At 38.8% G+C, this 22,984-nt stretch overlaps 1 protein-coding gene across 1 annotated transcript; it reads right to left on the minus strand.

The window, feature by feature from the left end:
* Positions 1–962: 962 nt before the first annotated feature.
* On the minus strand, positions 963–22,900 carry DNAJC25 (DnaJ heat shock protein family (Hsp40) member C25). Its single transcript, XM_004423327.3, has 4 exons — positions 22,542–22,900; positions 10,020–10,172; positions 7,452–7,922; positions 963–5,458 (listed from the first exon to the last, which is right to left on the minus strand). The coding sequence occupies exons 1-4, from the start codon at positions 22,869–22,871 to the stop codon at positions 5,336–5,338; spliced, it is 1,077 nt and encodes a 358-aa protein (XP_004423384.2). The 5' UTR covers positions 22,872–22,900; the 3' UTR covers positions 963–5,335.
* Positions 22,901–22,984: the final 84 nt, after the last annotated feature.

A 22,984-nucleotide genomic window follows, 5' to 3' on the forward strand; every position in this document is an offset into this window, starting at 1 on the left:
GAAATGAGATTGTCTCTAATTAGGAAAGGCGGCTTTGGGGTGGCCCACAGTGAGGGGACACATAATGTAGTACTTGTGTGTCAGCCAGGAAGTAGCAGAAAAGGTCGAGAGGGGTACCCGTGTCCCTCCTTCATGCCCACCTCTGTATGGCTCATTGTGCTAGTCTTGGGGAGGAGTGGTCTGGCTTTGAAAGAAACAGCCAGGCTTTAGCATAAGGCCTCCTACAGCGATCCATGGACAAGCAGGCTGGCGACCACTTGTCACTGAGGAGGGCTGACCATCTGTGTTTTGCTTTATACTTTACCAGAATGTCTTCTCGTCCATTATTTTTGCATCATGGAACTTCAGAGGGGAAAGAGACCCTCAGATAATGTAGTCCACTCCTGGTTTTAGAGATGAGGAAACTAAGACCCATTAAGGAAAGTGACTTGCCTACTATCACACAAAGTGGGAAAAGAACTTTCATTTTAGCTTTCGAGAGAGGCTACTGCCCACCTGAAGGACTAGAGTCTATTCCCAGAGATGCAGTTATTTCCAGAGCTCTGAAAAGACGTGAGGCATGGGGACAGACCATCCTTTCCTCCTCACCCCAGCTAAAATGCTCAGATCACCAGTATATTATTTTAAAGAATTTGTTACACATTTTTTTCTTGGTTAAAATAAAAACTGATAAATTTCCACTGTTTCTAAGAATCTCGGTACTTGTTAGAAACGTCAGTGTCCTTGTGAAGACAAACGTTTCATTTGTTTCCCTATTACCATCTATAATTCTTCACTCCTCTGACATGTATTTTGTCATCTTTTTACTAACAGTGGGTTATTTTTCCAGAAAAGGGGCTTAAATTACTCTTCTCCATAAAAATAATGATATAACGAGAAAGTGTTTCTTTCTGCCAATGTTATATCAAAATGACAGTAATATATACCTTTGGTTTTCTAAAATGATTAAAAAGAAACAGGAAAACACATTAACAACTATATTTAATGTGACACAGTATAATATACCATAAAAACATTACTTCACTTCCTTATACCCATTGCATTATTTTTAGAACTTAGAAAATGAATCAGGAGCTAAAGATTCACCAGCAGGTTTGTAGATTCAGCTTCTCTGGAGAGATTTTCACAGGCATTTTTGAGACTGTGGGAGGTAATGGAACTTGAGGCTCCCTGCTGTCCTTTTGAGCAGCCATTTCCAAGACTCCTCGTGAACTCATTGAAAGTGTCTCTCAGTAAAACGCAGGCCTTCAACTAGCAATTAGCTGATTATTCTATTGTCTCTGAAAGTTCATTCTTTCCTGAGTTGTCATCTCCGTTGCTTCACCTTATACCCCAAAGACAAGCAGGGGCAGGCAGCTGCTTTTAAAACACAATTCCAACCCTAAGGAGCATCACTTTTTTCAGTCTTGCACAAGGTAAGGAATTCAAGTGCCTATTAAAAGAAAAAAGAAACAATGGGTTTGGAGTCATCAGTAAACTCTCTCCTATTACCATGGATTTTAATGAATGAGAATGACTCCTATTTCCTATGAAGGCAAGGAAACTCATTTATTGAGCACTTCATATATGCCAGCACTTGACTCCTATCTTGTTTAATTCTCATACTAATCCTGTGAAGTAGTTAGTATCTCTACTATTAAAAATGAGGGGCCAGCCCCTTGGTGTAGTGGTTAAATTTGGTGGGCTCCGCTTCGGCGGCCCAGGTTTGTGGGTTCAGATCCTGGGTGTGGACCTACACCACTTGTCAGCCATGCTGTGTGGTGGCAACCCACATACAAAGTAGAGGAGGATTGGCACTAATGTTACCTCAGGGTGAATCTTCCTCAGCAAAAAAAAAAAAAAAAGAGAGAAAACAAGGCTCAGAGGTTAATCTGCCCAAAGTCAAGCTACTAGTCAGTTGCAGAGCCAGAAACCAAGCCTTGGTCTATCTGGCTATAAAGCCTGAGCCATTCCACTGCGTCCTGCTCATTCTTCTTGGGGTTATAAAAGGAGAGAAGGGTTGAATGGGAGGAAGTTTCTCCATCCCCTAATGAAGCTAGGGAGGAGGAGACTGTAAGAAACCCCATAGGTCACTGTCCTAAGACCTTGTGATCCATTCCAAGCACAATTGTCAAGGATACTCTGAATCCTTTAAGTACTAAGAAGCTGATTAAAGTTTACAACTAATTATGTAGGCTTTTAAATTAAATACCCATAACATTTCTCAATTGCAGGCAATCTAATCTGCTTCAGACCCTAAACCTATGTGTATGTGCAGGCTTATAAAATTTTAAATCCTAATTATCTAAAAAGATCCCCTCATTTCACAGTTGAGGCAACCAGAAATGTTAAATAATTTTATTAGCAAATTTTATTTAGTTATTAGCTTCTAGATTTCGCCTTAGCCAATATTTAAATGTGAAGAGTATCACATTTTGCAAATAAAATTAATTATACTTCATCCATACACATGTAGTTTGTATCAATACCAACATTTATCTGCCTCAAATGCACAATTATAACAGAGCCCTTGTCTGATTTAATGTCTTAAAGTAGCTAGATCTGTTTATACTAATGTCTAATAAAAGCCATTTCTCTTTAACTTCCACAGACCTTTCAGTTTGGGGCCAGCACACTGGTTCATAACACCAGCTGAATGTTAGCTTAGCAATGGCTTCCACTCAAGCAAAATATCTCCAAGGTTTGGGTGATAAAAGTTTACTGCCCTTTCAGTCCAAAAAAAATCTCAAAAGAAATGAACTATGATTTTCTAAACATAAATTCAATAGTACTAAAATACTTGTTAATTCTCTAAACTCCACTATTTTTTATGTAACATTTTAAAATCCTATATACCAATTGTAGTGTTTAAGATTCTAGGCATGGTACCTACCTAATAGATGTGTTATGAAACAGCAATTTGTAGAACTTGAAGAATTTATAAAGAAATAAAACCAATGAGGAAAGGGTTAGTACTGGAATCTGTTATGAAGATATTTGACATGAATGTAATCCTAAAACTTAGTAATTTTAGCACGGACCTCAATTATATGAAGCGATAATAGACAGCAGTGAACAGCACTGCACTATAAACCCCTGAATGCCAAGCGAAAAGGAAACGGTGCTAGCCCTAAAATGAAGCATAAGAAAAATTTTCTAACTAGTGGGGTTGTGAGATCCTCCACCCAGGATTCTTCTCCAGATGTTCCTAAGCTGGAGAAGGTTTTGCTTTGGTGGGGGATGGGCAGAGTATGGAGATAGTCAAGATACCCAGAGTACTTGAGTGACACTTGTGACAACTAACAGCCCCTTCCTTTCACTCTAGGATTTTGAAGCAGTTATCTTGTTGAGGGAAGGGGAGAGAAGAATCATAGTCCTTCTGTTAAGGAGAGTCCATTCATCTTGACCCATGCGATGACCACGATTCCAAAAGATCGACTAAACTTTTACCAAGTGAGCAGGCTGCTGGGCACAGTTCCAGAAATGAGATTTCTAGAAAGTCAGAAATACAGCAATCTAGCAGATATGCAAAATAATATCCAAAGATACCTTGTTTTTATCAGCCAACCTTTATGAATGCTAACATACCCAGTCCTCTTATTTTTCCTTATCGCTAGGTAAAAAATACTAGGACACCAGCAATTTCTTTGAAATTTTAACAGAGGGGCAAGTGCCTACGTTTCTTTTTGGTCCTTATAACATATGGCACATACTTCTGTTCTTAGATGACAAATACTATTGTGTGTTAAATATATGATAATGAATTCTGAGAACACATAGCACCTTTGAAAGGCATTTATCTATGGTTAAGAGTTGGGCACTTGAGGTGTGAAATGTAGCTTCCTATATAGTTGAGCTCTGTAATTTCTCCACCCTCCTAAAAAGGAATGGGTGCATAAAACACTTTCATCTAAAGTTTACAAAAATATAATGTCATTTCTGAATTTTAGAGCTGCAAAAGGGCCCTAGTAATAATCTGGTCAAACTCCTCCCCCAGTTCTCTAATGAAGTAACTGAGGCCTTCACTCCCAGATTAAAGAACTCGCCTCAAGTCTTTGTCTGTCTTGGCAAGGACGGAACTCTTTCCTCCTGCCTCTTTGTCTATGTCACATATTTGGGCAGAGCTCCTGAAAGGACTAGTTTGCTTTAGCTAGAAACAGACTCGGAATATCTACTATCTACACTAATCTTTTAAAATGATATAATACAAAAGCAATACGTTAATCTTTGACTTAAAATGTCATACCAACAGAATTGTGATATATTGCAACCATTTTATTAATATGAAGCAATCAGATAAATCCCTTAACAGGAATATTGATTCACTACCGTGAACGTGTATCAATACTTTAGGGCAGTATCATACTTGCTTCAGTCAAATTATATGTGAATCACTTTCACTTCCACACGTATAAACATTTATATTTCATTGTTTGATAGAACAGCACACAGCCATGCACCTCTTCTTTCTGGTTTAAATGCATGTAAATGCACTCATGTACAATGGATTTTTCACCACTCAAGCACTTCATAATACAGGTATATGAACAACTTTTCGTTATACTATTTCTGCTCCATTAGTTTTTTTAATTGAAGAGTGGGGGGAAGCAATACTGTGGTACAAAAGACCTTTTTACAAGGTCTCTTCTGGAAAAACATTTGAGAATACAGTTATAGTCCTATAATGACTGTAATCAAGATCATCCCACAAGGACATGAAGGTAGATTCACTCTCCTGGAGAGTTTCAGATCTTATAAGAACATTATGACTGGGGGGAAACAGTATAAAGATATTCTAGCAGAAGACTCTCCTAGAGAGATATTTTGAACATATTTCAATCTTCGAATGAGTGTCATGAAGATGACATGATAGTTGAAATAATTTTGCTGAAGAAGTCTGTGTCTAGAAAGACACAATAATATAATTAAATGCTGTTATAATTTTTTATGTTTGGTGAAAATATTAGTGGCCATGAAAGCAGAAAAATGTAGCAATACAACAAAGAATAAGGAAACACTTTTGAAGAATAAACACTTAACACATAAAAATTTTAAATGGTATCTAATAAATTTTCATGTCAAATCTTTTAACTAAACATAAAATTCTTAAATGGCAACTAATAAATCTTCATGTCAAATCTTTTAACAAAATCCACAAATTGATTATAAAAATTGAACAATCATAAATGTCTTATATATAAAGTTTTAAGGGAAAGTTTAAATTTCTACATTATTCTGTTTAATCAAATATTTGAGGAATTTTAGTTACTGCTGAGGGCAGTTGATACATTTCTAAAATAATTCAGTTATGAAAATGTCACAATTAAGGTTTGGCATAGTAGCATTCCAGCAATCTTCAGTCATCCACAAATGTTAACCGCCCAGGCCCTTCATTCTTCATCCATCTCCTGTATCTCTTCCATCTAGGATCATTTGCCAATTTTTTCTTTAGTTCTTCTTCTTGTTCTTGTTTGTAAACCTATAAGTATAAATAACAGTAATTAACTTTACAATCCAAAGGGAAACAGTTGTCATTAGCTTTATGGCATATTTATATTTTTCAAATATAACTTTAGGTAAATGTTTCCAGTAAATGTATTGGTTTGTCTTCTGAAGACTATGCATCTGAAAATACTAAGCAATTAAGCACTTTAACTTGCAGTGTTAAATAAAAAAGAACAACTTGTACAAGAACTATTAATTTTTTGTCACCGATTTCTGTAACCTGAGAATACATTCTTTTCCTCATTGAAATCACACATAAGCTGAGTTTAAAGGGTTTACACATTTCCTCTCTACAACTAATGTTCAACATTAAAGAATCACACTTTATTTTTTTAAGATCGTACTCTGTAAATTTAACTGATGACTTCCAGTATTTGTTGATCCTAACCAAGGAACAAAATGACCTTATGTAGACGTGTCTCCAAACTGAACTTACATCTACTTCTATTTTCAAAGATAATTATTGGTTTTTCAAAATATTTTATTAAAGGTCCCAAAGAAGGTTAAATAAACCACACAGATCACGAACAAAGATCATCTGCATTTCTGTAACTTTTAATGGATGTCAGTTAAAGCTAAATGGACAAGGTTTCATGACCAGTTTTACAGCCACATCAAATTTTAGAAAGAAATGATTTTACTTCCAAATTTTAGTAAGTAATGACTAAGATAACCTGGTATAACAACATATGATAATTCAGCCCAGGATGGTACTCTATGAAAGACACAGTTTTGTGGACTGGGCTGCTTAACCTACTTAAAAGAGAAAACTTTTCAAATAATTTAGGAGCAAAATAGTATGTTACTTTCCATTTTTGTTATTTATAAGCAGGCTGAATGTATCTACTTGCCAGAACATTTTGGCAATTCATAGTAAGTTACTTAAATATAATTCAGACTGAAACTTTCAGTAAAATCTACTTAGGGCACCAAATATAAAAGGGAATGTCTATGAAACTAAAAAACAAATATATCTCAGATTTCTGAAGGTTTCACTGTGCTTTATTCTTTTTTTTTTTTTATTTTTTTTTTAAGATTTTATTTATTCATTTTTTCCCCCCAAAGCCCCAGTAGATAGTTGTATGTCGTAGGTTCACATCCTTCTAGTTGCTGTACGTGGGACTCGGCCTCGGGTTGGACGGAGAAGTGGTGCCTTGGGGCGTGCCCGGGATCCGAACCCGGGCCGCCAGCATCAGAGCGCGCGCACCTAACCGCTAAGCCACGGAGCCGGCCCGCTTTATTCTTATATTTAATATATTAGCCAATTAATTTTACTCGAAACCTAAAATAAATATCATTAGGATGAGATTACTAGTTTCTTTAATAGGACTTGAGCTAGGCAGCTGATCACCTCAAAGTAACTGTTCTACCTGACAATTGTAGAATATAGCATTTATTAAAATGCCTAAAGTTTAGAGGCGTTACAGTAAGTCAATTTAATTTAAAAACAAAATAAAAGTAACTTTTCATACATATGTTAGTTATAGAGCAGAAGATTCTGTGCTCGTTTATTCTGAAATGAAGTTATTTCAACAAAATTTCCATCTCTTATTCCCTCTCTGTTTTGTTTTTTTTAATCTCTGTGGCTAAGTTTTTATGACTGGAAGAAAATTTGGGGAAGACTAAATTTTAGTTAGTGCAATTAACAGAAAGTTGTTGTGAAACCCATGCAAATATAGATATCATCCTATTGCAGTTTAACACAACAAATTAGACCATTCTTAAAATTTTCAGCATCAGTCAATTAAAGTATTTGAAGTTCATCTTTTAAAAAGACAAATTATAGGTTAAAAAGCCACTGTCCCACTACCAAATACAGTCCTACTTTCAATAAAAGTAAGATCTTTATTCATTATTTAACTCTTAGATTTCAGAAATTTGAGTGCACTTCTGGATCCCCTATCATACACCTAATTTTAACTTGGTAAGCAAGACAACACTGAAATCACAGGAGAGTAATAACTCACCTCATAATTCTCCTTTATCCAGAGCTCCCGTTTAAGAAAAGTTTCTTTCTGATGATCTTCTAGACTATCAAACTGAGACTGTGACATCTTCATAGATTTACGTATGATATATAGTCTTTCTTCTTCCCCATATTCTTTGCCTTTGATGTTAAAATTATAGATCCACCAGCAATACCAGACTATATACGAACACAGGTGAAAAGGAGCTAAGACAATCTGAAACAGGAGAAGATCTCGTATCTGGGGTTTCTGATAGCCTCCCTTTATATCTATTTTACTTTTTATAATGTTCTTTATGATGTTCTCCTCCTCATCACGGAGTTCCTCTTTGGACTTTTTGTTTCTGCCCCTCTCTTTGGCTTTTCTGAGCAAGCCCTGCTGCTTGGCAATTTCCATGGCTTGGATGCGGTACTTGGGCACTGTGGCTAGGTAGCTGATTGCCTTGTCGTAGCTATTCCACCAGCTGAAAAACTAGAATATTTAACAAAGAAAATGGGTCATTTTTACAACCAAAATTCACCTTGGTGAACACCATCACCCCAGAAACCCATTCTGAATAAAAATAGGGACCTCAACCAACTTACTCTGTAAGTTCAAGATACAACTGAATAACACCCATGTGTACATGGCAACTCAAGGCTGGATAGGTCAGGTAAGCCCTGGGCTGAGCCGAAAAGCCATTAATTCAGGCAGGAGATACCCAAGATCAGAGGACAGATCAATGGAATCACACCAGACCTGTGATTCCACATCTTTACCATTTGCTCTTCCCTAAGATCACTATTAAGAAATCTATCTTTTTTTGGTAAGACTGCAATCTACTCACTGGAGGAAGAGTTAAATGGCAAAAGTAGCTGGTGAGGAACTTGTTTAAAAAAAAAAAAATCACAGGATATAGACTCAGGCAACTATATGTATTTCTGTCTCTTTACTAAACCATCTACCTATACCACAGTGATGCTCATCATATTCGGAACTGAAAGATTCAAATATGTTTGAACTCTTTCCTTATTTGGACAGGAAAACATTAACTTGTTTCATAAATATAAGCAACCACAAAGGCTTTTATTAACTGTCAGAAAAAGTCCTACTTTTCACATTTCCACACATTTCATTTGCTCTTTTACTGAATGAATATAGCAGTTACACCAATAATACCCTGAAATATTTTAGTAGCAATCTATTAGGAATAGCAAAAAAAAACAAAAGTTACTAGCATATTACATTATATAAAACAGAAAAGTAAAATTATCTCTGCTCTCCCCTTTGAAAGAACAATACTTCTACAAAAGCTGATACATTTAAAATATACAACCTTAGTTTTCAATAAGAATTTTTTATCATATAAATTTTTGTGTGTGTGTGAGGAAGATCAGCCCTGAGCTAACATCTGATGCCAATCCTCCTCTTTTTTGTGAGGAAGATTGGCCCTGAGCTAAGATCCATGCCCATCTTTCTCTACTTTATATGGGACGCCGCCACAGCATGGCTCGACAGCAGTGCGTCAGTGCGCGCCCGGGATCCGAGCCGGCGAACCCCGGGCTGCAGCAGCGGAGCACGTGCACTTAGCTGCTTGCGCCACCGGGCCAGCCCCTTATCATATAAATTTAATCTCATTTCTGGGAATTAAACTGGAGAAGCAACTTTCAAACTAGCAAATTGCTTCATTCTAGTCACTTGACATGTTCTTTTTCTCTAAAGGAGTACATGATAGATATGGTTAGGTTAAGAATAATAATAGAAGAAACTCATTTCAGACCCAAGTTAAATTTTTGTGATATTTTAAAACAATAAAAAAAGTTACTGTAGCTCTCTTAATCTATTTTAGTAGTTTTCAAGCCCAGCAAAAGCACCCTTTGCAGGCCTGTGGAAATGTGTGGGACATTTTTGGTTGTTACAATGATGGCAAGCACTACTGGCATTTGGTGGATAGGGGCCAAGACTTGTTAGGTTGTATTAAGAAGTTCAGATTTTTCCCAAATTTAATGGGAAATCATTGAAAAGTCGTACAAAAGTAAATGATAAGATCAGGTTGACAATCACTCTGGCTGTTATGTGGAAAATACTCTAAAGGAGGCAATGAGAAAAAGATCTGTTGTTGGATTTTTTTTGTAGTTATATAATGACATTTGTCATCAATTCCTTGGATTTCCCACCAACAAAGATTCCAATATTATCAATTGGTTGAATAAATGGATATTTTTCTTTTTTTTTTTTAAAGATTTTATTTATTTATTTTTCCCCCAAAGCCCCAGTACATAGTTGTCTGTCATAGCTGCACATCCTTCTAGTTGCTGTATGTGGGATGCGGCCTCAGCATGGCTGGAGGAGTGGTGCCTCGGTGCGCACCCGGGATCTGAACCCGGGCCGCCGGCAGCGGAGCGCACGCACTTAACCGCTAAGCCACGGGGCCGGCCCAATGGATATTTTTCTAATGTTAAAAAAATTAATCCCAACTGGAAGTAAAAATTTTACGAAAAGGAATTTCTAGTTCAGTTTTAATGACTAGCACTAGGCAATGTGCACCCATGCACATCCATGTAGACACACGTTTCCATCAATACATACCTGAAATACTGAAATAGCACACACGCTGACCAAAATCACAACTCGAACATCCACTTTAGGGGCTAAGCGCCTGCTGTAGTAGTGGTAGTAATGGCTGTAGTACTCTTCCGGGTGATCCAGCATGTAGTCATAGTCTTTGCGTGTTTCTTCATCCTGTAAAATAACAAGATATCCAATTTCACAGGACATGTCATAAAATGGCCTTAGTTTATAATCTGTTAAGTCAGATCTAGAATTTTATAATTATGTAACATTAATCTGAGTAAAAGAACTGAAACTGTCAAAATCAAAAAATTTCCCATCACTCTTCAAAGGCACACATAAATTTGTTTCCAGACTTTAATGACAGCTTATAGCTATCATTATAATAAAAATATTTCCCCAAATTCTTGAGTATTGTTAGTCTTCTTGGAAAAATAAAAACACTTCCATAACAATTAACCATGCCTTTTTAGCTGGTGTTGTGGTGCTAATAAGGATGTCATCATGTTCTTATAACTTAAGAGCATGTTGACACCTACTCTCAGTAACTGTTGATAGAAAAAAACGTTTATCTCCATTGTATATATTCACAATCATTCTCCAGCTTTGTGTAGAAAGTTTTCTATTGAGAACAATAATTAAGAAAACAAAAAGCAGACGAAGCCCATCTGTGCCTACAAAACTGAATTATGCTCATCTCAAAGAAACATCAATGTGGTATAATGGTCCAAGTCTAGCTTTGTGACTTTGGGAGACATTTTTAGCCTCTCTGAGACTTACTCTTCTTCATTTGTAAAATGGACAAAATACCTACCCTACTAATTTTACAGGGTTGTTTTGAATATCAAATGACATACATTATACAAAAACATGTTAAAAATACATAGTACTTTACTATTATAACACATCGTCACAGCCCAGTTCATAAATAAGATAACATAGATCTTTCTTAATCATACAGACATGTTGAAAAAATTATAGCATTCTGCAATGCTGCTCTCTGTGTTCACAGATAAAACATTTCTTAAAACCTTCTCTAATTTTAATCAGTTTCTAACAGGGATAAATGCCAGTCTTTTATTCAGCTACGTAGATTGAAGAGCTATTAAACTAGGTTATGATTTGCTTCTTATTGCACAGGAAACCTATTTTGTCCTGTGTCCAAAAAATGTTAAAGACTAAAACTACAACAAATTCTTTACTCTCTGTGAGCACAACAGAAACCATTATGAAAACAAAAATCTTTTTTAACCTAGAGCATTTCTTTCTAGGATCAATTATTCAACATTCATAAAATTGCAGATTCTTAGCTGAAGACATTTCAAAATCTACACCTAGTGCTTTACTACCAGAGACAGAGGCTCTGGGGTCCGTTCAGGGCCTCCTCCTGAGTCCTCCAATATGCAGTTTATTAGATTTAAATAAGAAGTTTGCTAATGACAAAATCTCCCCTGTACTCATTAAAATCATTATATATTTTCTATTAAGAATTCTGAATTTGAGTCAGTGCATTCTCAGTGACAATTCTCTTACATTCATTACATTCAAAATATTTTTAACTCTGATTAGAATTAGAAACTAGATAAACTAGTATCTAGTATAATTAGACATATATTTAAAGTCTATTCCATGGCACTAGATAGAAGGCCACTATGAGAACTGTCAGTTACATAAGGAGAACTGACCTCAGGCTGATATTATTTTCAAATTCAATCCTTGTATGTTCATTTCTGTAAAAAAAAAAGATTTTCTTGTGGCAATGGCCACACGCCACAACTGTCAATCCATTATTCCTTCTAAGCCATCATCATATTCTAGAGCTTCTAACAGAAAGGGTAAAACTTTACAGGTCATACAGATAGCTCTGAAGACTAAAGCCCACATCTCCTGATGTATCTCATTTTGAGTACTTCAAGACATCCTTTGAGAATGTTCCCATTCTCCCTCCATTTGTTGCTTTCTGGGCTAATTTTATAGAAATGCTCCGCTTTGGGCCTGAAATCCTTGACTTTTAACTTAGCCTCCCAATCTTGGTAGATGCTTTTTGAAATGTATTTCTTCAAACAGGACTCTTCTCCTTGTTCCAACTAGATTACATGTAGTTTTGAAACTAACTGCCACACAGAGATCAGATTCCTACAGTCCTCCAGCATCACCATCTACACAGAGCCCTGCGCCCAGTCTAACTGTCTGTGCTCCTCCTGGTTAAAGACACAGCAAGATCTCTGAGTGTCACTGAAATCTGCTTTGTGAATGTCATGTGTCCAGTGGCTATCTTCTTTGTTCTCTTATTTTAGTGAGGGTCACAGTCCATAGAACGCAGATATCCCTCTCTAAGCATTTCACCCACATCTTCCCCCAGGGTCACTATCTTCTTACCAGTCCCTAGATTTGTGACTTCATCAAGTCCTGAGCTCCTCTAGCAGGATGGTCAACTAATGCTCCAGCAACCTGCAACTATAAAATCTATTCGTTGTATCTGGCCCCTCTACTGCAACCAGAGCCTGTGGGGTTTATTCAGGGTCCTCTAATGAGTCCTCGAACTACCTAATTCTTGCAAAAGGTTTCAGGGTCAAGTCTGACTTCTCTTAGGATGGTTTTCTTTTCCTGGAGGTCACTAAAAATTTATAACGTTATTTTCGTCATGATTAGAGACAAGAAGGTTGGCCACTTCCTCGTTAATAGCATTTAATTAGCCAGAATCTTTACTCTTTGGTGTATAGCTTTCTCTCCAGAATGAAGAAAATGATTTTAGGCTGAGGTACGCACAACACACTTTAGAAAGTATTCAAGGTTGGCACAAATTGGAGAGTTAGTTCTCAATGATCTAAGTCAAAATCCTACTTTTTAGTAACCTACAAAGTTTAGAATCAACCTAGTGAGAACACAAGGATACCAGGAATATTAGCAAAAAGAAAAGACAGAGACTGCGACCCAGTTAGAGAGCTACAGGTGCATTCTTATTTTAACACCATATATTTATTTTTTCTCCTACCCATCTTGGAACTAAAGTAGTCCCACAATTTTTTGGTTTTTATCTCTAATGCTTCCCTGTGATTAATAAGGTAAGTTAAAATTTCCTTGGCATGCAACAAGGCCTCCATAACTGGCCTGATCTTACTTAGCAACATCTCATCCCTCTCCCCTCTTTTGCCCACAGCAAACATTCAGATAGTAATTTCTGGAATTTGGTGTGTTCTTCCAGTACAGGATGCTCGTTCATACCTATGTTTTTAAAGATATAGTTCCCTCTAACTCAAATGCCCATCCCTTACTTCCAGCCTCATGAGCTCCTATTAATCCTATAAGACACAAAAGTTACTGCCTCAGACAGAGATGGACCACGCTTATTGCACATATTTCCTATTTATTATAGCACTTATCACATTGTCATCATCAGTTTTTTTCTTTTCCTTGAATGAGAATTCTAGAAGATAAGGTAGGGTGACTCATTAATCTCTGTATATCCAAGGCCTAGCACAGTGCCTGGCATTCAGTAAATGTCATTTTAAAAATGAGTAGAGGGGCCAGCCCAGTGGCATAGTGGTTATGTTCACGCGCTCTGCTTTGGCGGCCTGGGGTTTGCGGGTTCGGATCCTGGGTGTGGATTTACACACCGCTCGTCAAGCCATGCTATGGCAGTGTCCCATTTAGAAAAGAGGAAGATTGGCACAGATGTTAGCTCAGGGAGAATCTTCCTCACCAAAAAAAAAAAAAAAGCATAAAAATGAGTGGAATTTTGTGAAGGCTCTCCCTTACTATGACACCTCTCCAGCCACACAGCTCTCCACCTCACCAAGAAGGCTGGCTGGGTGATTTTGTCACAAAAACTTAGGCTTAGCAGAAATGACTGCTTGATTTCATAGCTTATGAAACTATGCTACTTTGGCTAAAATAGCTTAAACCTTAAAACAGTTTAATATCTTACCTTTCAATAAGGTAGTACTTTTTCTTTCAGCAATTTTGTGGATCTTAAGGTCCCAGGGTCAGGAGATTCCAACTTCTTTCCAAAACCAAAACCTTTATACTTGTTTCTTCCTCCTCTCTGTCCTGAGCCTTGACAAGCAGGGCAATAAGCTCCTTGTTTCTAATCTCTACAGGAAAAAATGGTGCTTCTGCTGGTGTCCACTCCATCCCAATCCTCTTGGGCATATGCAGGAGGACTGGAACATAACCACCAATATCTAGATCAAAAGTGAACAAGAGGAAACCCGCAAGCAAAGAAAGCACTGAATCCTTCCTTCTCTTATGAAAATAATCATTCCCCCCTCCCCAGAGGCAAAAATATATTACATTCTTGCCCTTGAAAGAAATAATGAATTGTTTGATCTCAATAAACATAAATTGCAATAATTTGATATTGCAGCCAGTTTTACATTAAAATTTTTCTATTACACAGATAGTAGAAACCATTTTAGGATGCTAAAGGCCAGGAATCAATAATATATGAAAACATGTATTTTGTTCATTCTTAGAAATATATATTAACCCAATTTTTAAAAGAAATACACACATACAAATGATCCTTTAAAAAAATAGTATCTGTTCCCCTAAAGTTTTTTCCAGGCCATTACATTCCTACTGAAGAGGAAGAAAATTAACTGCTATCAGTGTCATTTCTTCTCTTGTTCCCTGTCCCCCAGTCACTATTGCAACTGTCTTCTCCTATGTCTTCTCTTCTCAGTCTACATGTGGTCTCAACAACTCATGTGATGTGCAGTATCACCTATATATTAGGGACACTCAGATCTGCTTTTCCTGCATCCTCCTATTTTCAAATACCTCCTGAACATTTCCTAAATGTAACATAATATCTCAAATTCAGCATGCTCAAAACCCAATCTGTTCCTCTGTGTTTCAGTTAATATTGCAGTATCACCATCTACTTGGTTACCTGAGCTTTTAAAAACCTTAGTTATTTTTGATTCAGCAAATAATTATGCAGGGCATTAAGCCTTGTGTTGAACACAAAGGAGGATAAAAAGACAAATAAGGTCCTGGCCTCAAGAACTCTCTGATCTAGAAGAAGAATCTAGCAAGAAGAAAAGCACAATTTGATGTGCTAAGGAATAAGGGACTGACTAACTCTGCCTGAGACCACTGGTAAGGGGATTCACAGAAGGGATGAAATGAGTGCTGGATTTTGAAAAGCAAGTAAGATGTAAAACGTGTTCCAGGCAAAGGGAACAGCAAATGTTAAGGTACAGAAGCATCAATGAATATAGAGGATTCAGTGAAGCTTGAGCACTGGGGAAATTTAGGAAGAAAGGAGCAGTAAATGTGGCCAGGAAGATAGGTTTGGATAAGAAAGGTAGAGGATCTTATAGGCCAAGCTAAAGTGTTAGGGTGTTATTGTCTGTGCTATTCAAAAATGAAATGTTTTAAAGTATGAGAACAATAGCATTGAGTAGAAGTATATATTTTTCAAAGACAACTTGGATAGTACTGTAAAGAATGGAATGAGGGAGAAACAGATTTTAGAGACTAAGAAGTAGAATAAATAAAACTTAGTGATTAAAGGAGTATAAGAATCAATCATGTTAAACATGATTAGTGAAGTTTCTAATTATAGTTACTGTGTGGACCATGTTACTCTAAGATAAAGAATAGAGGAAGAAGACAGCAAGTTCGGAGAAGATGCAGGGGGAAATTGTGGAAGATTCTGAAACAGGGGAAAAAAAATTACTGGATATCTTTTCTATCCCTGGAGCCTCCAGGGATTATCTATTCCTGTAGAAGGGGGTGCACCTTTGTCTGTCTTTGGAAAGTCTATGTTAACTTCGTAGAGACAGAAGTAACTTGCAGAAAACTGCAAGTAATGCAAATAATTCTTGTTCACAGAAAGACAAATTGTGTCGAGTGGAATGCAATGATTATTCCCTTGTCATATTGGCCAGTTTTACAGGCATTTCAGCGTTCCTTGTCTGACTATAAATGTGTGGCATTTTTTCTCTTTTGAACCAGTCTTAATATTTTATTGGTTCCCTCATTAATTAATGAATTACATAAAACCTCTGACACATGTTCTTTTTGTATTGGTATTAGAGTCATGATTTTATCTTCTTTTAAAATTTATGCTTTAACAAAGATAACAAGATTGATTTCAGACATGTTTAATTTGGGCACCCATGCTACAGATGAGAGACAATTGAAACTATGAACCTAGAGAACACACAGATTTTAGAGTTGTCAAGGATGTAGCTGAGTTTCATCAGGAAGAGCTTAGAAAATAAAAAGAAAAGAGTACCCAAAGGACAGAACTCTACAGAAAAGCAATGTTTAAGGTGTAGGCAGAGGAAAACAAGACTGAAAAGAAATGGTAGAAAGACAGGAGAAATGGGAGAGAATTACCTGAAGGGAGAAGAGCTTAAAGAACCACATGGTCAACACCATCAAATGCCACAAAGTTCCAGGAGGAAGATGAAGAGCAGCCCTCAGATCTGACGCTTAGAGCGTCCCTGTTCACCTTAAGGAGAACAGTTCCAGCGTGTGTGCTGATGCACGTCAGTCTACGATAGCTTGGATGAAAGGGAGATGAAGACGTAAAGAGAGCCAACACTGAAGAAAGAAGAAAAATGGGACCGTAGCTTTAAAAGAAGCACAATTAAGGGAAAGGAATGAGAAATGAACCAACTGAGAGATTCTCAAGTTACCAAAGAGGAATGATGAGATTCCAGAAGACGACAGTGGAAATAAAACAAATTCAGTCAAGAATATCTTCCTGGCTTCCCCAACCCATCCTCAATATTGTCGCCAGAATTTTCCTTCTGAAACAAACATCAGATTGTGTTATTTCTCCACTTTAAAACCTCTGGTAACTATTCAATACATAAAGTTCAGATTTCTGAACACAGCTTAAAGTGTTGTTCATCATCTGATCCCAAACTATGTTCCAGTCTCCTGAAACATTCACCCTACCATGCACCTGACAGGCTTCTCTCCTAGAAGTAGTAGATACCCTAAAGTCTATGAAAAATGCAATATGGGTCTTGGTGCTTTGAGCGTCTCAAAATGTTCCAGTTACTCATGATAAATCTGCAGCAGCTAAATTAAAATGTCAAGTGCTTCGTTTCTGGCTAGAATTATATCAACTCAGTTTTTGTGTTAATCAAAAGCTCTGATTGGTTGTTGATAACAAATTAGGTCAGCTAGTCACAGCACTAGAATTAAACACATCTGGTGTATAATCAACCTTGGCCATAAGGAGGGAATAACAGCTGAAATTAAGGGATCAGTAAAAAATAAATACCACATATGGGTTTACAGCAGAAATAGAAAATGTGGCACATAAGATTCTACACCCTTCTTCAGGGCCCATGGGAGAAATCACTATTGAACATGCCATCTTTCCCACTAAACCCAGAAAAGGCCTCCAAACCTTTACAAATGTTCCAGGGAGTCGTGACCAGAGGTGGCATATGAAATGAAAACTATCTGCCATCAAGTTTACTTAATTTGGCTGTCTATCAGCATCACAACTATATATAATAATAATATATATATATTTCTATATATAATAGAAATTTAGATCATTTCTACTATTTTTATGAATACCAATTATTATGAACCAAGTAAAATATGGATCAATGCTGCAAAAGAAAAATAGTAATACTAACAAGTGCAGTTAGAGTTCCTGGGAGAAATACAATAAAAGTGATCTTTGTGGAGAAAAATACTCCCTACTATAATACTTCAGCAAATGACATCTCATTCCTGGAACAAGCCTTGCACACTCATGACTCCACGTTTCTGTTAATCAAGTTTTCCCTCTACCAGAAATGTCCCTTCACCGTCAGCCTTGGTGACTGTTCTAGATCCAGATCAAAGAGTACATTCTTCTCAAATCCCCCAAGAAGGAATAATTGTGTCCTCTCAGTGCTGCAATATAATCTACACATTTTTATTATATAACTTAAAGAAATAATAACGAAACAATAAGTATTTGTCTTAAAAGCTTAAAGGCAGGAACTGTGCCTTTTTCACTGTTACGGTGTCCTCCCCCAGCACCGGCATCAGTTCTGCTCAGAGAGAGGGTTGAGTAAGAGAATATACTGAGTACGAACAATACACGGTAACATTACAGGGCAGGGAGTTCAGAATCCCCCTTTGTGCCAAATTCTTTCTAAGTGCCCAAGCCCTGCCACATGAATCAGACTGGTACAAAGAAACTGAAGTGTTCTTGTGACTGCCCTGCCCAGACCAGGCTAGAGCAGTAGATGGCTCTCTGGACACATCCCTCAACTTATCAGACAACCTTCCTGCCAGTGATACTTCCAAGACTTTTTCTGTGTTCTTCTCTTGTGATCTTGCAAAATGCTGTCAAATTTGACTATTTTCCCATTTTCTACCAATCATAGTTTTTCTAAGTGCATCCTTTCCACCTATTCCTTCATCTGCTTATTTCTATGTCATCCTTCTTACTTCAACTATTTCATTCAATTCTATTCTATATTCAAAAATGATTTATGTTCTCACTTAAAAACCCTCAGAACATAATTTCTTCTTAAAAACAGAAGTGAAATTTTTGTCTCATGCAGGAATTTTTCATTCATACCCATCCAATCTACTTTATCTGTACCACTCTTTAAAACTACAATTAATTTGGGGTAAAATGCCAAAGTAGGCTTCACATAACAATATCAACGCCAGAAATCCACTTTTGACTTCCATTCTATCTGAATCTATCTCCAGATACAAGTTTTTCTTTAACAAACATTCATTATGTGATGTGCCAGACATTGTGCTAGGTGCCATGGATATATATACAAAAAACGAGGAGCATGGTTTAGTGGAGAGGGGAGAAGGGCCACTCAGTATTTACAGTGCAGTGTGATAAGTGCTATATCCACATAAAAAGATCCAGTGTTGACACAGCCAGTGAGAGTCCGTTTACTTAACTTCCAAAGTCCGTGAATCCCGATTCCCCAGTAGTCAGATACACTAAATACGATTTCACTGTCTTAACTTACACTATGAAGCAAACATAAAGCAGTGTGTGAAATCATAATGGTTCGAGTCCTGATGAGATCTGGAATTTTAAGTTATTTGAGAATATGAACTAAGCCTGACTTGGTGAAAGCATCTGACCAGTTGGTGCCTTTGTCTTCCATTATTATCCATCCTTCTTTGTCTGGTTTTCCTTAGTCTCTCTATGCACAGGTACAATCTTTGTTGCTAAAATGACAATTACCAAGTGGGATAATAGCTCCTTGTCTTACCAACTATATTTAAATCACAGTAGTGTACTTATAGCTTAACCATCACCATCTAAAAAAATCTCTCTCTCAAAGAGGCATTGACCAAGACAACCTCAGAGTCATAAATCCACTATGTCTTATACAAATGTAGTTCCCATCTTGATAATGTATTTGTTATCAACATTCAGAGATCCTTGGCTATTAGATGTTTTGGTGGAACACCACTGTAAAGTTATAATGAGGATAAAATATAGCTTCTTATATCATATGTTAAAAATATTAAGAGAGTTGAACAGACCAATAATAAGAGAAATTAAGGTTATGAAAAATTATGGGGGAAGAAAAAAGCCTCCTGGCTCCAATGAATTTACAACTAAATTATTTCAGATTTCAAGAAAGAAACAGGGCCAGCCCCCTGACTTAGCAGTTAAGTGCGCGCTCTGCTGCTGGCGGCCCGGGTTTGGATCCCGGGCGCACACCGACACACCGCTTCTCCGGCCATGCTGAGGCCGCGTCCCGCATACAGCAACTAGAAGGATGTGCAACTATGACATACAACTATCTACTGGGGCTTTAGGGGAAAAAATAAATAAAAAGAAAAAGAAAAAGAAAGAAACAATTTCTGTTAGATACACTGTTCCAGAGATGGAATCTACCTGTGCATTCTACAAAGCAAGTATAAAATCAACTTTTTCCTCCATATGCCAGCAATAACTGAACATGACTGTGAAGGAGGACATGGTCTTTCCAACTCCCTCCCTCCTTTTTGGCTGGCTCCATAGATAAGCATTACTCTCACAGGGTTTACTATTATTCTTTATGAACAAAGACATAGCGTTTAACAAAAGCAGCAAACAGAAATGAAATGTGGTCCCAGGTTTACACTCCTGCCTCCATGAGATATATGTGGAATTCTAGATAGGCTTATGCATCTGGTCTTTATTCCAGAGCCACTGGAACTCATCAACTTCACCCACTATTCTATCTGACCTGCTCTTAGCAAAAGCCACATGGACCGCTCATCCCTCACAAGCCCTCTTTCCAGCCTGTGCTTATAATCCAACCAAAATTCAATCCCCACTGCCTCAAGGGGATAATTTGGAAAGCTGAGGCTGTCCACATTGGATGACCCCAAGTCATTAGATCTTTGCATCACCCAGAAATGATATTCTCTGGCAACTTTCTCACAATTTTCCATTATGTCAGAAATAAAATCAGACTACCCTGTTCGTTTTTAATAACTTCTTCCACACACTGCCAGTGAAAGTCCGTTTCCTTATTCCAGGAGAGGGCACCTGCAATGAAGTTTTTTTAAAAAAAAGTTTCTGGAGGTGTTCCACTTGGAAGTGGAATCCATGTCCATCTCTATAAATTTAAAATGGGAGTTTTCATAGAGCTCAGCGAGGTCTGATTTTCATGGGACCAGACTATCCCCAGCCATCCCTGTTCTCTCACAGATACTTTCCATCCTCTTGCAGTAATACTGAGTGGGGCTGGGGCAGCCACAGAACACTCCCTCCTCATCAGTGCAACTCCAAGTCTCCTTTCCTGTTTGGAGCCATCTGTAGCTACCACACACCTCCTGTCGGAATCAAGAGTAAAGGTGTTACTTTCTCCAGACGTACTCATTTTTAACTGCCCACAAGTTCCTTGTTCTTGAGGGGACAAATTATTTTACTGAGCTTTTTATTGGCTGACAAATCAGTGCTAAACTTTAGGGGTAGAAACCCTTAGAGGCAACCATTATGGATCCACCACATCAGCCTCTGAATTTACCTCTTTAAGAAAAGGCAAGAATATTTTGTCCTGGGGTTCCTTCCAGCAAGGATTTCTCTGCTGTCTCTCTTTCTTGGCACTTGTTTTACTAACATGCTCACCATTCTCACGCCAAACCTACCCATCTCCAAACCCAGCAGAAGGCAAGAGTTGCCAGTGCTACTGCTGCCCTCTCTTCTGGAAGTCCTCCCTCTGCCCAGCGCTTCCTTATGAGCCAGGCCTTCTGGCTGCTTGTCTGGACGACTATCTTTCCTCACTGCAGAAAAACACAGATTGAGGCTTCAGATGCTGGGCTGCCCTGGATGGAAAAGTTCTTTCCCATTTTCCTGAAGTCTTTCCTCAATCACTCTTTATCCTAAATAATAAGCAACCAAACCCTCTGGCCTCAGCAACTTCCCAGCCCTCTACCCACTCCTCAGTTAACTGCCAATAAAAATTACAATGTCACCAACGCTAGCGAAAATTTAGGCACGCTCATTTTATGACTCCATATTATCCAAACTCCTCTGGAAAGCATGAATGAAAAGCCTTTAACTCCCTGACTCAGTGTTTTCAGCTCTGGCAAGTTAATCTGGAAAAATAATCCATGGTTAAATTATAGTATACTCACTCAAAGTAGTCATCAAAAGCAGACTATTGCTATATTACCTCAAAAATAAAATGGCTAGAAAGAAAAACCTTAAAACTACAATTGCTGTTACATTAGCATGATGGGCTCCTTGAAGCTGTAACACTTCCATCGAATATGATTTATACGTTGGGATTTCTTTATGGTTTGATTTTTGCAGTAGGAGAAGATAACAGGATCAGGTTAAATCTCCCCACAGGGCTCAATAAAACCTCTGACAAGTGACTACACACATATTCACAAAGTACTGTCTACTAGAAATTCTCAGTCTTGAACCCCAAGTCATTAAGCACCTACTGACAAGTCCTATATAGGCGTTTCTCACACTTTTCACTTAATCCTCATAATAACCCCGTGAGGATGGTCTCAATTTCGCATATGAAGAAACAGCTACTCCGACATCCTAAGTCACTATCCAAGGTCATACAGGGGTGTCAGAGCCAACAGTCAAACATCCGGTCTTCTGACTGGTTGTTCATTGTTCTTAGTATTTTTCTAGATCCTTACACTCGAGCTAAATGTCACAATACTATCCCCAGAAACCAAGTTTCTGTCATGCCAACTTGACACGATCACACAGTCACTCAACATTGGAGACCTTTCGTGTGTTCCATCACAGATCTCGGTAGTAATAATCACCCTGCTTTCCGAGTGTGAGAAATTAAAATGCTTTCACTAGATCGTCAGGTGCCCACAGCCTTGCATAACAAAGACTGTCACAAAAAGGAAGGGGCTGGCTGTCCCCCCACGGCCCCGGCAAGTCCCCATGTTTGTCAAGGGGCCGTGTGGGCTCTTTCCCAAGGCTACGTGGGAAAGTGGGAGCGTCTTACGGGTCGCGGCGGTGGCCTCACCCGGCGCCGGGGTCACAGAGAACCTCGCTCCCCGGGCCGCGCGCTGCCCCGGTGGGTCCTTCAGCCCATCCGCGCCCCCGGGCCTCACCTTGAGGGTCTCGTAGGCGGTCGCCACCAGCAGGAAGGCCTCCTCGGCGCTCTGCGGCGTCCGGCCGGGGCCCTCGTCGCCGGGCTCGGGCCGGTAGCGGTCGGGGTGGTAGCGCCGCGCCAGCTGGCGGTAGGCCCGCGCGATCTCCGCCTTGCCCGCCGCGCGGCTCACGCCCAGCACCTCGTAGCAGTCCCGCGTGCCGCAGTAGAGCCCCTCCACCAGGGCCGCCGCGGGCCGCGCCAGCAGCAGCGCCAGCAGCACGGGCGGCAGCACCAACCAGCGCCGGCCCGCAGCCCCGGCTCCCCGGCGCGAAGCGAGCGGCGCCCCCATCCCGGCCTCGGCCGCCGCTCGGCCACCACAGCCGCTCTCCCGCACTCGGCGGCGCGCCGGGCTCCGCCGCCCCGGCCCAGCGCCACGTCAGCAGGCGGCGCCTCCGCGCAGGC

Source organism: Ceratotherium simum, chromosome 29 (genome assembly GCF_057802395.1).
Source record: "Ceratotherium simum simum isolate JZ-2026a chromosome 29, ASM5780239v1, whole genome shotgun sequence".
Classification (NCBI taxonomy): Eukaryota; Metazoa; Chordata; class Mammalia; order Perissodactyla; family Rhinocerotidae; genus Ceratotherium; species Ceratotherium simum.

Bases quoted from the DNA above. Each gene is read 5' to 3' on its own strand.
- DNAJC25 (XM_004423327.3), bottom strand. From the start codon at position 22,871: ATGGGGGCGCCGCTCGCTTCGCGCCGGGGAGCCGGGGCTGCGGGCCGG. The intron at 7,923-10,019 runs GTATGTATTGAT...TAAATATTCTAG, and splicing joins GTGCTATTTCAGTATTTCAG to TTTTTCAGCTGGTGGAATAG. The intron at 5,459-7,451 runs GTGAGTTATTAC...TTATACTTATAG, and splicing joins GGATAAAGGAGAATTATGAG to GTTTACAAACAAGAACAAGA.